The following is a 16,241-nucleotide window of genomic DNA, read 5'->3' as shown; positions in this document are numbered from 1 at the left end:
TAGCACCCAAGGTGTGCATAGTTTCTATGGCAAATCTGGGAGCAAATTAAAACTCAGTTATAAACTGTTTTAACAAAAAACAATTTCAAAGAGGCCACTGATTCTCTTGTCACACTTCCCCATTCTAGAACCTGATGAAAAGTTCTGAAGTATGAAGGGCTTACACTGTTCGCCTACAACATTAGGTTTTCTTGACTGGAAGAAAAAGGGATGCGCTGATAGCTGGCCATCTGGAAATGACACACATACAGGATGTGCCTTTGTATCGCGCGTGTGAACATCCTCTCATGTTTGTGGCAGGGGCAAAAGGACTGCAAATCATTATACTGCAATGAAACTTCTTGAAAATTCTTACTGATGACACGCTAAGATGACCTAGTGATTGAAAAAGAATTACCCTTGCATTCTGCGCTTCTTGGAGCTCTTGCATTCTCTGTAATCTCGCCCTGTGATCCATCTTCTCAAATATTTTTACTTTGCCCAGGACAGACTTGGGGGCGCTGTCCTGCTCCTCACTGCCTTCTCCCCCCTCCTCACTCTCTGGGGGAGGGATGGGAGTGGACGGCTTCAGTATAGGCCGTCCAAAGGCGGGTTTTGCTGCAATAGGAGGTGGACATCCTTTGGTAGATGTCCCGGGAATTTCATTACCGGCAACAGCTGAGGGGTTTGACTTGTATTCATAGGATCTAGAGAAGTCAAAGGATTCTTCTTTGTTTTGGGTTTTGGCCTGCAGAGAGCAATGACATAGTTTTAACCGTGAGCTTTCGGTTTATTTTCAAATCTCTATTAGTGATTTAATACACTCTATTTCCTGATCAGTTTCCAAAGGTGGTCAACAAACTCCATTCCGAAAAGGAATCAAATACAACAAGGCACACGGCCACTGATCTGGCATCCGGAGCCCTACCTCACTCCCTACAGAAGAGAATTAAGTGCTCAGGAAAGCAAGAGGGTGCTGGGGACGTGCTAGGAGGCCCGCAAGTGCTAGAGGTGGATCAGACCTCACTTTGTCCTAGAGGAGATCAGAATTTTGGAGAAAACCTCAGAACAAGTCAGGCTTCAGGATGGAATAGTGGCTCCCGAGTTCACACCACACGGAGGGTGCGTGCCCTGGCCTGGAGGTCCAGCCAGAGGTGCAGGAGACTGGGGTGGGGAGCAGGTAGGGAGCATATCATGCCGATGGCCACTTTTTCTTCACACTTCCATCCTAGGCCTGCTTGTCAATTTTCACTGATCTATTTTAGGAGGTCACCAATTACTTCTGAAAGCTCAATCAATTATTACTTTCCTCTTATCTGAAGTATTGAGTTAAAGAGAGAAATTTTATTGGGTTATAAGGAAAAGCCTATAGTCATAGCTTTGATTCAGAGAGGGGTAAACCGTCGTAGGACATACGCCCACGTGTCCTCACATTGATTCTGTTCTGGACAATGATTTATTTAAAAAATAAATTAAATGGTCCCCATAATGAGACGCATTGTCAACAATGGTGGTGATTGTTTTCTTTAGCAAGTCACCAGGAAGGATTTTTCAGGTGTATCTAAATCAGATTGTGGGCAGAAAAATTTAATTGGACAGAAGAAGAAAAACAGATTCTAAGACAGGTGATTCTGGGCATGCAGTATTTATCAAACTTTTATTCTTTCTACATAAATAAACAAATAAAACAAAAGGAAACAAACACTAATAGTACTAAAGTTATACGTTCTTCTAAAACTGCCTTTCCATTCTACTTTTTCACCTTTTCCTAATTTTTGGTTTCACCCAAAAGGCCAAAAGATAGGCTCTAATAGAGAACCTGGTGAGTCAAAAACATAATCCAATGCCATATTATTGTGTGTGCTTCTCCCTGGCTATGCGAGGAGTTCCGGGGGCACGTGCTTCCTTCTCCTTCCCATCCTGGGCTTCCCAGCCACGTACCTGGGGCGGCTCTGGCTTGAATGCCGGGGGCGGGCTATTGTCCCTAAGTTGATCTCTGCTAGCAGCCCTCCTCATCTGAGCTCCTGGCTCTGGGCTAGGTTTCCTTATGCTCTACAAGACATAAAGGTTCATTCATAACAAGAACATCCCAGCAGAAAGAAGAGAGCACTGGTCTGCTTTGCTGGAGTTCTTCGAACTTGTGGGAATTCAGACGTTAAGGTTCATAACTTGCATAAGTTGAGCTACTGACCCAGTGCTTCTTTACTGAAAAGGCAGATACCAGGCATATTCTCCCATTAGCAAGTGCTTAAGATACATTTTTCCAAAACTAGCTGCATCTCTCCCTTTAAAGTACGAAAACAAAAGGTCTTCCTAAAGTCTAAAATCTCTTTTATCACTAACAGCTGTTAACATTTTAAAGCATTAGCTCAGCTGTATCTGCAGACATTCATGAGTTAATGTATTCTTTACAACTTGTCCAGCAGTATATACTAATTTGTCATGGTGAGTTGTTCCTCCTTTCAACTTGTATTTTTGGTACTTATACTTCGTAAAGAATAAAATCATTCATTGAAATGAGCTAAACTGCTAAAGAGAAGTCCACAGTAATAATTATCCACATACATGGAGCATCTTGTCTACAAAGGTAATTATCCCAATGTTCTCTGAGGTATAATTAATAACCGCTCTGATCCTTAGTGCTGGCAATGTGATTCCTAGGATCACAGAAGCTGTCTATTCGCTGGTCAGTGGATGCATAGTACATGAGATCAGACATATAATTAATCAGCGAGCTCAATTAAAAAAATTGAAATACAAGAGAGAAGGAAACTGATGGGGAAACAGGAGTTTTTGCAAGATTAGAAAGGTTAAAGGTAGGGTGGAGAAGAAAAAGCACGGATACCTAAGAGTACAGAGAGAGACCTAATCAAAGGTTACAAGTAAATATAACAATACTGTATTTAAAAATAATGTCCCACTTGTAATTTGGACAGCGGGCCCGATATCATGACGTCATGCCCGACAGCATCTGTGGGATGAGTGCTGGTCACTCAACCTCTCCCAGAGCTTAGTTCCTGTCCCACTCCCCCATGGACCACATCCACAATCATACAGGCACTGGCTTGGAATGAGAGGCTCCCTAGACATCATCCGCTCCAACTCTTAGGAATACCTGCCACAGCACCCTGAATAAACAGCTGGCCAGAGGAATTCAGGTGAAACGCCAGAACCTCCTTTTCCTGCCCAGGGCTGGGCAGCCCATGGCCTCCTCGCCTCACCTCCTCGTGCTGCACCGGCTCCGAGGAGCGGGTGATGGAAGACACCAGTAGCTCCTCAGCTGGCTCATCCAGCTCATTGTCAGTGTAGGCACCTCCTTCGCCGTCGGTGTCTTCAAAGTCACTGATGAGGCGGCTGTCGCAACTCAGATAGTCCGCGCCCATGGCGGTTAAGTAGGACATGCGGTCTTCGGGGTCATCATCCATCCCTTCCATCTAGAGGAATTTGTTTTGGAGGGTCAGTGGGATCTGACATGGCCCCTGGGAGTGAGGACTCAAGAAAACTCCCAAGGGCACAGCCAAGTGACTGAAACCTTGACTTGTTCTAGAAAGGGAAGTCACCTTTATCTTCCTGGAATCACTTGGCTTTAAATTACTCTGTTAATTTTTTGTGCAGAAACTCAGATTAGAAACCCTCCGCCCTATCTCTCCTTGCCACCATCCATCCTATATACCACTACTGAGCCAGGCTTCCTCAGACTGTTGCACTTTTCTTCCAGAATTTGGCTCTCCTCCAGCTGTCTCTGTTGTATTTGTCTCCTAGCAATAGTGCATGCTGCCTTGAGCTGCACACCTCTCCGCTCATCCATGAGATTCTCAAATCCTTGAGGGCAGAAGCTATGTCCTGTTCAACTTGTTCTCACCACAGAGGCTAGCACAAAGCCATAGTGGGTATAAGCACTCAGTAGATGCTACTAGATACTCTGACTAAACACGCAGTTCCTGAAGGGCAAGACTAGGCTCAACCATCTAATTGGTAATGGAGGCACTTCCGCAACAAAAATCGTACCTCTAACGTCTCACAAACTACCTCAATTCAGCTGGACCACAGAATACCAGCACCAAAGGCTCCTAGAACCACAGGGAATTCTATAGTTTCTTTGTTTCCTCCCTGAAGTAGGGCTGCGTGTAAACTGCCTCCACAGATGAGACGCGAGCCAAGGTTAGGCGCCTATACAAGTACCCAATGCTCTCCCATCACCTACTCAAATCCCTAGGACACATTCTGTGCCAAACTTCTTTCTAAGCCAATGATTCAAACTCCATTAGCTTTTCTTCTTTCTATTAATTTTTAACCATGTTCTCCACATAGCTCAACCTCACCTCTCCACTCTGGGTTTCCCAAGTCCTTCATAATAAGCTGTGGAGCTAAACACAAGGTCTTGTAAGCTCTGATTAGTGTGCTTGGAACAAAACACTAGTTACTACGTTAAAAGCAAAAGGGAAGTGAATGTAGGGCTGCATATATCCCATTCTGCTTTTCTTGTAAAGGTCCCTTCATTTTATTACTTTTTCAGAGAATTTATAAATTTTTGAACTACTGATGCACATGTTGGGATCACTTGAAATGGGCATGGTTTTACTACATTCACTACCCTCTGGAGAAAAAACTCAGAACGCGGACTCTCACCTCATAGCAGAGTATCTGTGCCACATACCTTTCCTTCGGAGACCCAAACTGCTTCTCCTTGCTGATGCTGAATCGTGTCCTTCAGGCTGCCAAACCAGCTATCATTGGCTGAATTTAGGTTGATTGTAGCTATAGAAATGCAAACCAAAAGGTGTGCCTCAATTTCCAGAGAAATTTTTATTAGAAATCCCATTGGACATAATTTATCCTAACTTTCATATTTAAGTTAACACTTTGGCAGATGAAAGAGAAAGTGTTTACAAATATTTGAACACTAAATCCCTTTAGTCGAATGTAATTAAAACTATTACCATCTTCGGGCTTCCCTGGTGGCGCAGTGGTTAAGAATCCTCCTGCCAATGCAGGGGGACACGGGTTTGAGCCCTGGTCCAGGAAGATACCACATGCCGCGGTGCAGCTAAGCCCTTGCACCACAACTACTGAGCCTGCGAGCCACAACTGCTGAGCCCGTGCACCTAGAGCCCGTGCTCCGCAACAAGAGAAGCCACCGCAATGAGAAGCCCGCGTACCGCAACGAAGAGTAGCCCCCGTGTGCCGCAACTAGAGAAAGCCCGTGCACAGCAATGAGGACACAACACAGCCAAAAATAAAAATAAATAAAATAAAGCTATATTTTAAAAAAAACTATTACCACCTGGCTGTTGGAGTTTACATTACAGGTGGATGTTATAAAGCTAAAAATGGATTAATTTCTTTAAAGAATGTCTATTTTTCAGAAAAGTGACCTTTAAAAATTTTGTTGTTTTTATTTTGGCCGTGCCATATGGCTTTAGGGATCTCAGTTCCCCAACCAGGGACTGAAGCCAGGCCACGGCAGTGAAAGCGCCAAATACGAACCACTAGACTACCAGGAAACTCCCAAATATGTTTTTAAACAGTGTGTTTTCAGGGGCAAAGATAACACATCTGAACCAAATATAAATGTGCTGTATTTTAAAGATCAATACATAGACAGGAACATTATAAGTGAGAAAAACATATACCAAGGTACATGTTATCTCCAATAAAAAACTAAAGGTAACATTTAAATGAATATCATTTTGATAGGATTAAACATTTTAGAATATAGACATAGATTAACCAAACTCTACAGGTGTGTCTTTATGGAACATACATTTTCTATTCAGAACAAAGTATATCTTATGTAATGGCACTTACTATGATTGACCAAGCAGTTTTCCAAATACCTTACATGGATTAGCTCATTTCATGCTTAAACAAACCTCACAAGGTAGGTATTGCTATTATCCTTGTTTTACAGGTGAGAAAATGAAGCACAGTAGTGAAAGTAACTAGCCCAAGGCCTCGCACCAAGGCAGTGGAAAAGCCTGGATGCAAACTCAGAAGTTTGCTTTTAGAGTCTATGGTCTTGGCCACTGCACGACAAACATGAATTTAGAGCACCGGTATAAAATACCAACCAAGTAAAACACATGTGATCGTTCTTCAGCAATATGAATTCATGGACCTAATGGGGATAAACCAGATAATCAAAATTGGGCCTAGCGCTCCCCTGGTGGCGCAGTGGTTGAGAGTCCCTCCTGCTGATGCAGGGGACACGGGTTTGTGCCCCGGTCCGGGAAGGTCCCACATGCCGCGGAGCGGCTGGGCCCGTGAGCCATGGCCGCTGAGCCTGCACGCCTGGAGCCTGTGTTCCGCAACGGGAGAGGCCACAACAGTGAGAGGCCCGCGTACCACAAAAAAAAAAAAAGGGGGGGGGGCCTAAAATGAACAAACTGAAGGTAAAGTAGGATTTTAAAAAACTATATCACCATGGCCTGTTATTAAGGGGTATTGCACTATGTGGCACCCAAAAGAAAATTGGAACTTGTTGATAAAAGTTGTTCGGCAGCCTGTCCCACCTATCCTGAAGTCTGCATAATTCTTTGTAAAGAGCCAAAAAGAACCAGTAAGCAAATTTTGTAAGCAATTATGCTTCAGGTTTTCTTCCTAGTAACGTATAGCATTCTTTCATTTAAAGAGTCCTAACACTGACCTTGGAAAATCCTGAATGAGCTTACAGTTTCCTTGGTTATTAATTATTTACAGCATTAGAATAAACTGATACCTTGGACAACTCAAGGAAAATTAACCTTGATTCCTTGGATTTCTGTATCCTTATCATGGTATTTTAAAAAGATTATTGTCCTCTTGGTAACAGAAGTGAGATCGGGCACCCTATAGACAAAATGAGTGATTTGCACTAAGTATATACAGAACATTCAGCTGCCTTTTAAAGCTTTATGTTGGAGCTGCCTGAGATGAGTACAGTTTGTATTTATCATGAGGAAAACCTAAAGGTAAAAGGGGCATTTGTGAAATGCAGAAAATATGTTCATGCCCCCTGATAAAATGAAAAAAGTCAGAAACCTCTTACTGAAACCACATTGAGTCAAGTGTATGAAAAAAAAAAAAGAACTTTACAGTAACTAATTTCCTAAGCCCCATAAAAATGTAATTTCCAACTAAGTTGGTAACATCCAACTCATGCACTTGACCTCTAACAGGTGAGTGCACAGCTATGATGCTTCCTTTCACTTGAAATCAAGTTCCTTTGGTTTACTATTGGCTTCTGCTCCTTAACTTTTTCAGATTCTTTGACTATAAGCAATACTGGTTAATTCCTGTTGTTCCCAGCCTCTGGACTAGACCCATGTTCCCTTGGATAGAATGCCAGAAAGTGAAATACTGAAAGGAGCTTCACTCAGCCTCCCTCTCGGCTGGGAGTCCTGGGATTCTGTGGGCATCCCTTCCCAGCCCCCACACAAGCGCGCTCCGTGCTTCTTCTCCTTCTCTACCCAAGGAGGTTGGGGAGCACCGAGAGCAACAGCAAAAGGTTGACATGTGAGGCTGGAGGGGTGGGGAGAAATTGGGAGTGACTGTAATGGGTATGAAGTTTCTCTTCTGGGTGATGGAAAAGTTCTAAAATTGATGGTGCTGAGGCCTGTACATCTCTGAATACACTAAAAACTACTAAATTGTACAGTTTAAGTGGGCGAATTATAGTGTATATAAATTAAATTTCAGTAAAGCTATTCATGTGGCAGGGACCCTCTCTAAATGGACAAGCATCAACTGAAGTGCCCGGCCAGGGAGTATGGCAACTTCCATCTGCATCCTGTGGCCCTCAGAGTCCCTACATGTCCTTGGGAAACCAAGAACTGCCTCCTGTGGTTTGGGTACTTTTGACTAGTACATGATTCACTCCTCTCCCTAGGCTTTCTCAAACACTATATTATGGCATAGAAAATTTCTTTTACAATATGTAACGTTTATCAAGATTTTTAAAAAGCATAAAATAGTATCACTAATAAATAGCATTTGTTTAGCATTTCCAAAATCTCAGGACTGAATTATACAAATTTCACATTAATGAAATCTGAGAAAACTGATAAAAGTGCTATCCTTTGGTACTTTAAAAATCCCACAATTTCATACAAAGAGTGGCCCTGTGTGGGTCTTTAAGTCCACAATTCCATTTCCGTGGTATTTAAACCATGAACTGAGTGCTTCAGGAATTCCAAGAAAGCATGTAACTTAAACTTCAGGTTTTAAAAAATAATTTTTGCAACATGTGCATGCAAATGTATTCTAAAATAAAATTTTTTAAATGAGGGGGGAGGGTTGGGCAGCCTAATATTTTAATTTACATTGACAAGTTAATTTGCTTTGGGGCAAATCTCAGAATGAAGTTTCCCTGGTCATCTCCACTTAATTAAGAAGTATCTTGAGTTTGCAAGAAGAGCCATTCTATTTTAATTATTTTAGTTTTTATTTTTTAGGTAAAAGGCATTTATTATATTGTAAAAATAATAATGGACATATGTAAAAAAACAAAAGACCAAATAATTTATAAAATAAATTATACCTTTCAAAAATGACCAAGACATAACAATAAGTATAACAGTACAAAAAAGGTAAATCAACGAGCACTAGCAATGTTAGCTTTTCCTGTAACCACTATTATTATCATACTAAGCCCTGATTTGTCCTTTATCTGAAATACTAACAATTTACCAACACACTAACAGTTTACAAATTTTCAGTTCTTCTTCTCAATCACGTTTACTACACAGTAACTTCAAGAAGAGCCATTTTCATACCGTCATAATTAAATAATCACCTGCGGGAAACAAGATTTTCTTGTTACTGTGCAACAAGGAAAAAAGAAGGATATTGAGCCTGGTGAGACCACCTGCAACATAAGCCTTGATTTTGCATTACTGTTCATCATAGTAGCTCTATTTTTCCCAATTATTAATTCATTAAAATGACATACATTTAAAATAATTTAAAAAAACCCTTGGATTTTGGCCATGGTGCACACAATCAAATCACAGCCTGGCCAGGCTGAGTGAGACACGAGGCATAGAAAGCGCTCAGTGGGGCCATTCACACAGCTCTCAAGAGTTAAACTTAGAAGTCTGGAAGATTGCTGCGAAAGGCCATCTCACAGACAACTGGGGCCTTTTGATAAGTTACCTGGCACCCTGCTCCATCCATCCTGATGATCAAATAATTCCATACTGAAGGCTGGCAACCTATGCTGACAGTGGATCACCTCAAAGTTCTAGATGAAATTGGACACTCTAGATGAAATTGTCACAGCCTCCAACTTTAGTTATCCCGAAACCTTCAACTTCCTGGTTAGCTTAGTCGCAATCATATGGACCTCAGTTCAATGGGCAAATTATCTATTAAATGGAGGAACAGCACTATATGACCCCTTTCAGCATTAGGATAATACGTCTGTGCTGTAAAGTATATAGAATATTGGACCCACAGTCAGAGACACTACAGTGTTAGTCTGGGCTTAGCCATACACTAATGTGTGACCTTGTGGAAATCACCTGGCCTTTTCTATGGCCTAATAAGACAGTACACATAAAAGTCTGTACCACTGTTAGCCATTGCTATAATAAAAATAGTAATGATGATAATAATAATTATAGTAGTAGTAGTAGTAGTAAAAACAACAGAGGAAAGATTATATATGAACATACCAAAAGCACAAGCTCTTAAGATGCTACATTCACAAAAACTCAGTTTATGACACACCATTCCCTTCTTTGCATTTGGCTAGATTACCTACCTCTTAGTTAGAGCACTTCACCATAGTGCTAAGTAGTGCATCTCACTCTTTAACAAGAAAAGCCAGTAAGAGTAAAATAGTGTCTAATGTGGACACTCATCATTCATTCACCCCCTCCCCTTCCCTTCCCACTGTCAGATAAGCTAAAAATGACACAGGTTGGTGATGACTGGCACTGAACTCAAAAGAGCTATCATTATCCTAAGGATATTAATTACATCCACACAGTCTCCTCATGTTGCTCCCACAAAACTGCATGACCAAAAACTTCGTGCCACCCTGTTAGACCCTTAATTATACCAGATTCACAGAACTAGTCATTTTCATAGATAGTGCATATATTCAGTTACTAAAACAGGTCACATTCTTAAATCATTTTACTTTCATGAATAACAGTAGCAGTAGGCAGTAGGTCTTCATTTCAGGAACTTTAAAAAATATTCTATGGGACTTCCCTGGTTGCACAGTGGATAAGACTCCGCACTCCCAATGCAGGGGCCTGGTTTTGATCCCTCGTCAGGGAACTAGATCCCACATGCATGCCACAACTAAGGAGCCCATGGGCCATAACTAAGGAGCCCACCTGCTGCAACCAAAGAGCCCATGTGCCGCAACTAAGGAGGCTTGAAGCTGCAACTAAGGAGCCCATGAGCCGCAACTAAGACCCAGTGCAACCAAATAAATAAATAATTTAAAAAATTCTATTATGGAAAACTGTAGACATACACAAAAGTGGAGAGAACAGTTTAACAAACTCCCATGTACACATCACACAACAACTATCAACTCTTGGCCAGTCTGGCCTATAGTCCCACTTAAGATTATTTAAGCAAATCCCAGACATGATATTAGGTCATCCATAAATATTTTATTTAGCATATATGCCTAAAAAATAAGGACTCTTAAAAAAACCCATAATCACAATATCATTTTCACCTTAAAAATAGGAGTAATAAATCCTTAATATCATCTAATATCCAGAGTGTTCAAGTTTATATTTCAAGGACATTTTAAAATAATGAAACCACGTTCTGATCACCTTGTAAGTCAGCACATGCATGGATGGTAAGCAGAGAACAATGACACAATCCATAACAGATGTGGGTACTTGGTGCTACACCAGGCTTAATCACTAGCTTTGTAGTCTCACCCCCAAATTTGAGCCTCATCAAAATGACCAGGTATTGTGTATTATGGATCTTTATGATCATTTTCAAACAGTCAAAATTACAAAGCTAAATGTACAAACGCCATGAGTCTGGTACACTCACTTTATAGGATTAGCGACTTTTCAAGGAGTCATGAATAGAATTTCAGATTACTATTCTCCATTCTGATTATTTTCCTATTCCTTCCATTCTACAATTCTCTATTTCTCACTTTTGAGCAAAGAGACTACATTCTGCATTTCACTTACCTGTGAAAAGATGTGCACAAGTTTTTTTGAGCTTGTTGGCTTGGTCGAATAACTTCCGAGAACTTTTGTTCGATGATGGATTCAACCTCTGTCTCATGGTTTTGACACCTTGTCTAGAGTCTGGGTTGAAAAAAATCACAATCGGGAACCACTGAGTATAATTCAACAGGTCCACGGCTTTAGGAGTCACATCCAGGAGTGCATGCTTTTCCTGTTAAAAATGGGAAAAAGTTACATAAATGGGTATGTGAATGAATATGTAAAGCCACATAGCATCAAAGAGTTTGTATTCATAAGTAAAGGCTGCATCAGATAAAATGTACCAATTTAAATCAAAAAGCAGAAAATGTTTCCCTCCACTTTAATATTACCAATCTATGAGAACTTCTGAGAAAATGAATTAACAGGTTATTTGGTATAATGCTTAGAACTCAGAGAGAACCAACATATCAGTGCCACAGAACGTCAGCTGGTTTCCACACACTGAAACAGCTTATGTTTATATTCAGCTTTTATCATTAACAGTTAATAATTATTAAAAATATAGATTCTATTCTTGAAAAGACTGCAGCAATCCATGACCCACTTCCTTCTGACAGCATGGCCTTCGGGTGAATTTCCTCACCTGTTCAATAATCTGCCTCACGGTATTTAACCGCACCACCCCGGTGGATTTCTCAGATCCCGCGTCTCTTGGTTCCGTTTCTGCAAAAGCAAAAAAAAAAAAAAGGGGGGGGGGAGAGACTGAATAAAATTTTAGAAACCAGTGACAACCAAGTACACCAACCTAGCGTCAGCAAGGATGGGACAGCTGACATTCGCTGTCTCCTAATGAGAGGCAATGGGAAAGACCCACACTACCCGTTTAGCCAAAATCTAACCAGGGGAAACAGGCCAGGCCAACAGGGAACATCCTATGAGCCAAATGGCTTGGACTGTTCAAAATATCACATTACAAACTAATTTAGAAAAAGGAGGAGACCAGAAAGACATAAAAATCAAATGTACTGCATGCTCCTTGGTTGCATTCTGAATTAAAAAAAAAAAAACAGTAGCAATAAGCTATGAAAGACATAATTGGGATAAATGAAGAAAATTTGAATGAAGGACTATATACTAAATAAAATTATTGTATCAATGTTAAATTTCTTGGCTGTGATAATGGTATTGTGCTTGTATAGGAGGAGAATTAGGAGATTCACAGAGGTAGGAAGTGTTATAATGCCTGCAACTTAAACTTTCAAACAGTGCAGCAGAAATTATAAAAATTTGTGTGTGTGCATGTGTGTGTCTATGGGAGAAAGAGTGTAGATGGCAAAACGTTACCTGTTGACAGTGACCCCAGGTGAAGGGTATGTGGGTGTTAATTATTTTTTCTGTATGTTAGATATCTTTCAAAATAAAAATTGGTGGAGAAAAAAATATCATTGACAGACTTACTAGCAGTTTGGAACAGGTCAGGCAACTCATTTGCCAACTTCTCCAGGGCTATATCTGCTATGGGGCCAAATAAGACCACAGGTCTCTTGAAACCAGCTGAAATGAGATAAGAAAAGCCATGAAATTAGGTGTAAAATAACCTAGAAGGATATATTGTACAACATGGGGAATATAGCCAATATCTTATAATAACTACAAATGAAGTATAACCTTTAAAAATTATGAATCACTATATTGTACACCTGTAACATATAATATTGTACAGCAACTATACTTCAATTAAAAAAAAAAGCCATGAAGACACCTACATGTCCTTAGCTGTTAAGAAGCAAAAGTATTTTATATATTGATAACACAACTAAATGAAAGAAATTGTGTTCTCCCACCTCCAGTTCAGACTAGCTCTTTTCTGAAAAATAAGAGCTCCCTCTTTTATTATAGTTCACTCCTCCCACTATTACTCAAGATAAGCTTTGCTCTACAGAATATATAAAAACTTCTGAATGGTAGTATTAAAAAAAATAACTGAGATTGTAGAACTACGAGTTTGTAAGTCTTATTTCATGTTTAAACATGATTCCAATCTGTAAGCTGGCTTGGCCTAAGTGATACAGATAAGTTGGAATGTGATCATTAAAGTTAAAAAACAAAGAAAAACAGGCTCTGAGCCCAGTCGGATTATTTCCTGGCCCACTTGGCTTCCACACCTTCTCGAAGCAAAACCCTCTCGTAAGCCGGGAACTTAGTGCTGACCGACACAGCAACCGTCAGGTCTTCCCGACTCTTGCGTAGGTTCTTCTTCACGCCCGATCTCTGGCCGCGCATCCTCCAGAAGTCTGCCCTGTCCCCAGTGCTGTCTCTCTGGGCAGACTGAACGCTGGCCATTTGTTCTGCTCTGAGAGAAGAAACCGGGGGGAAGTAAAGCTCTAAAGCTAGGAAATGCGCAAATGTGTGGGTCACTAATCAAATCCAGTCAAGGTCACTCATGGACTTAGATTAGAGGTGCAGCTTGACAATGAGCAAGTTTCACGGGGTGAGAAACACAGGGCCTTTCTCTTTTGGATGGAGGCAGAGAAAGGCTAGGTGCACATAAAATCCTGCAGAAATAGCTCAGTAATAAACATGATGACATGGCTTGTTCTGTTTAGGCTGATATACACACACACCCTGTCTTACTGTACTTCGCTTTATTGTGCTTTGCAGATATTGCGTTTTTTTTACAAATTAAAGATTTGTGGCAACTCTGCATCGAGCAAGTCCATCAGTACCATTTTCCCAACAGCATTTGCTCGCTTTGTGCCTCTGTGTCATAGTTTGGGAATTCTCTCAAAATTTCAAACCCTCCACCAGCGAAAACACTATGGCTAACTGAAGGTTCAGATGATGGTTAGCATTTTTTGGGCAATAAAGAATTTTTAATTAGGGTATGTACATTTTTTTTGAGACATAATGCTATTGCACACTTAACAGACTGCAGTAAAATATAAACATAACTTCTGTATGCACTGGTAAACCAAAAAATTTGTGTGACTTGCTTCACTGCGATATCTGTTTCATTGCAGCGGTCTGGAACCAAACCTGCAATATCTCCAAGGTCTCCTCATACACCAGAAATGGATGATGGGAGAGGTCATGATGACAAATGATGAAGTCATATGGGGCTTCCTTTGTGGGGGAGAGGTGTTGTTTACTTGTGGGAAGAAGGCTTAAAGGGGTTGCGTGGGAGTGTGCAGTCTCAGATACCTGCTTTTGTTGGGGATTAAGCCTTTCTCCAATTCATTTCCGATCCTCACGGCCAGCCAGTGGCCCAGTTTCCCATCGTACAGCGTATCTACCACACGGAAGACCTCCCCTCTGGTGAAGGCCAGGCTCTGTGGAGTTTCTTTCTCACACTCAAAGTGGCTTCTTATAAAAAACGAATCCCCTCTGCCACAAGCCAGTATGTCTCTATACACTGAAAGACAAAAGCATCATTGCATGCGGTACTCAGCTTGGCCAGAGGTCTTTTCTGGAAGAGTTATCAGCTCTCTGAACTCTGATCACCCTCTTTACTTTCTTTGCATTTAGCGAACTCAGCACACAGGTCCTCTTTACTTTCTTTGCATTTAGCGAACTCAGCACACAGGTCCCATGGGAACCATAGTTCAAACAGGAAGAAGGAAAAATAACTAAGTTCACCAGTTGCTGTGATGGTTAATTTTATGCATTGGCTTGACTGGGCCATGGGGTGCCCAGATATTTGGTCAAATATTATGCTAGGTGTGTCTATGAGGGTGTTTCTGGATGAGATTAACATTTAACTCGGGCAGACTGAGTAAAGCCAATTGCCCTCCCTGATCTGGGTGGGCTTCAGCCAGTCCATTGAAGGCTTGAACAGAACAAAAAGGTAAACCGTCCCCCGAGTAAGAGAAAAATGAACTCTTCTTCCTTTCAAAGTGGGACATCAGCTTTTCTCCTGCCTTCAGACTCAAACAGATACACTGGCTCTTCCTGGATCTTGAGCCAGTCCGCCTTTGGACAGCAACTACACCATTGGTTCTCCTGGTTCTCAGGTCTTTGGACTTGGACTGGAACTAAACCATTGGCTCTCTTTGGGTCTCCAGCTCACCAACTCACCCTGAAGATCTTGGAACTTGCCAGGCTCCATAATCATGTAAGCCAATTCCTCACAGTATCAATAAATAGCTCTCTTTCTCCCTTTCTCTATCTGCCTGTCTCTGTCTCTGTATAGAAAGATATACATACATACATACACACACACACACACACACACACACACACACACATCCTATTGGTTCCATTTCTCTGGAGAACCCTAATACAGTCGCCAATCAACTGTATTAGTTGAAGCAGACAAGAAGATTCTATTAACCCCCATTTTACAGATGAGAATAAAGCTTGGAAAGGTGAAGCAACTTGTCAGACTGATACGGGTTAATATGAGAGCTGACCAGCAGGTGTGGCCCTTTCCATCTGTCATGGAAAAACTCAATAATAACTTCAGGCAGTAATTAAGGATGGATCTCTGTCCAGGAAAGCAGTTTTACTCCAAAATCACACAACTAGTGAAATTCTTTCAGTAGGTGCACAGAAAACATGTGTATAGAAAGTTAAATGGTACCCGAATTCTTTCCACATACCTATGACCTAGAGATCAGGTGTCAGGATCCACTTCGATTTTTTAATATCCAGATTTTCCTATTGTGCTCCCAAGCTACCTCCCTCTCCTACCACCCACTAAACTCATAACCAAACTTGCTCACCATCAGCTCGGCTCTGGGCTAAAATGGTCACCATTTCGCCTTTGGGGACTTCTAACAGGTAGAGAACGGCATCCTCCCGAACGAGCCCTCTGAAATCCTGTGTGTTCACCTGATAGGAGGGGCAAACAGAAAAAACAAAACAAGAAGAAATAAGAAGTTGTTTTCAAAAAGGTGCCACCTGCTTTTGATCTGTTTGTTTTCATCAGGGCCTGCCCAGAGCAAACCTCAGACGTAAAGAAGTCCTTAGTGCCCTACTCAGGGACTCTTAGCACCCGGTCTGGGCTATGGGCACCACCATACCCTCCTGCCTCCCCACACTGCCCACCCCTTAGGACTATGCCATTCCACCAAGGACTCATCACTGGATCAGGTTAGAATTTCTTGTAGTTGTGTCTGCTTC

General features: G+C 41.4%; 1 protein-coding gene across 7 annotated transcripts in view; it reads right to left on the bottom strand.

The window, feature by feature from the left end:
- TJP2 (tight junction protein 2) overlaps window positions 1-16,241 on the bottom strand; it is a 134,381-nt gene that overhangs the window by 3,636 nt on the left and 114,504 nt on the right. For 6 of the 7 annotated variants that reach the window (XM_060102266.1, XM_060102268.1, XM_060102264.1 and 3 more), the window contains 10 exons: window positions 15,842-15,950; window positions 14,322-14,532; window positions 13,286-13,473; window positions 12,579-12,674; window positions 11,764-11,843; window positions 11,139-11,349; window positions 4,637-4,737; window positions 3,201-3,413; window positions 1,921-2,031; window positions 398-727 (listed from right to left, as the gene is read on the bottom strand). In XM_060102266.1, the coding sequence (XP_059958249.1) occupies window positions 398-727; window positions 1,921-2,031; window positions 3,201-3,413; window positions 4,637-4,737; window positions 11,139-11,349; window positions 11,764-11,843; window positions 12,579-12,674; window positions 13,286-13,473; window positions 14,322-14,532; window positions 15,842-15,950 (1,650 nt within the window). The remainder of the gene's footprint in view (window positions 1-397; window positions 728-1,920; window positions 2,032-3,200; window positions 3,414-4,636; window positions 4,738-11,138; window positions 11,350-11,763; window positions 11,844-12,578; window positions 12,675-13,285; window positions 13,474-14,321; window positions 14,533-15,841; window positions 15,951-16,241) is intronic. The other variant, XM_060102267.1, reaches the window with a different exon arrangement.

This window comes from Mesoplodon densirostris, chromosome 6 (assembly GCF_025265405.1).
Source record: "Mesoplodon densirostris isolate mMesDen1 chromosome 6, mMesDen1 primary haplotype, whole genome shotgun sequence".
NCBI classification, from domain to species: domain Eukaryota; kingdom Metazoa; phylum Chordata; class Mammalia; order Artiodactyla; family Ziphiidae; genus Mesoplodon; species Mesoplodon densirostris.
The sequence above is the reverse complement of the archived record's forward strand: the minus strand, read 5'-3'. Positions and strand labels throughout refer to the sequence as shown.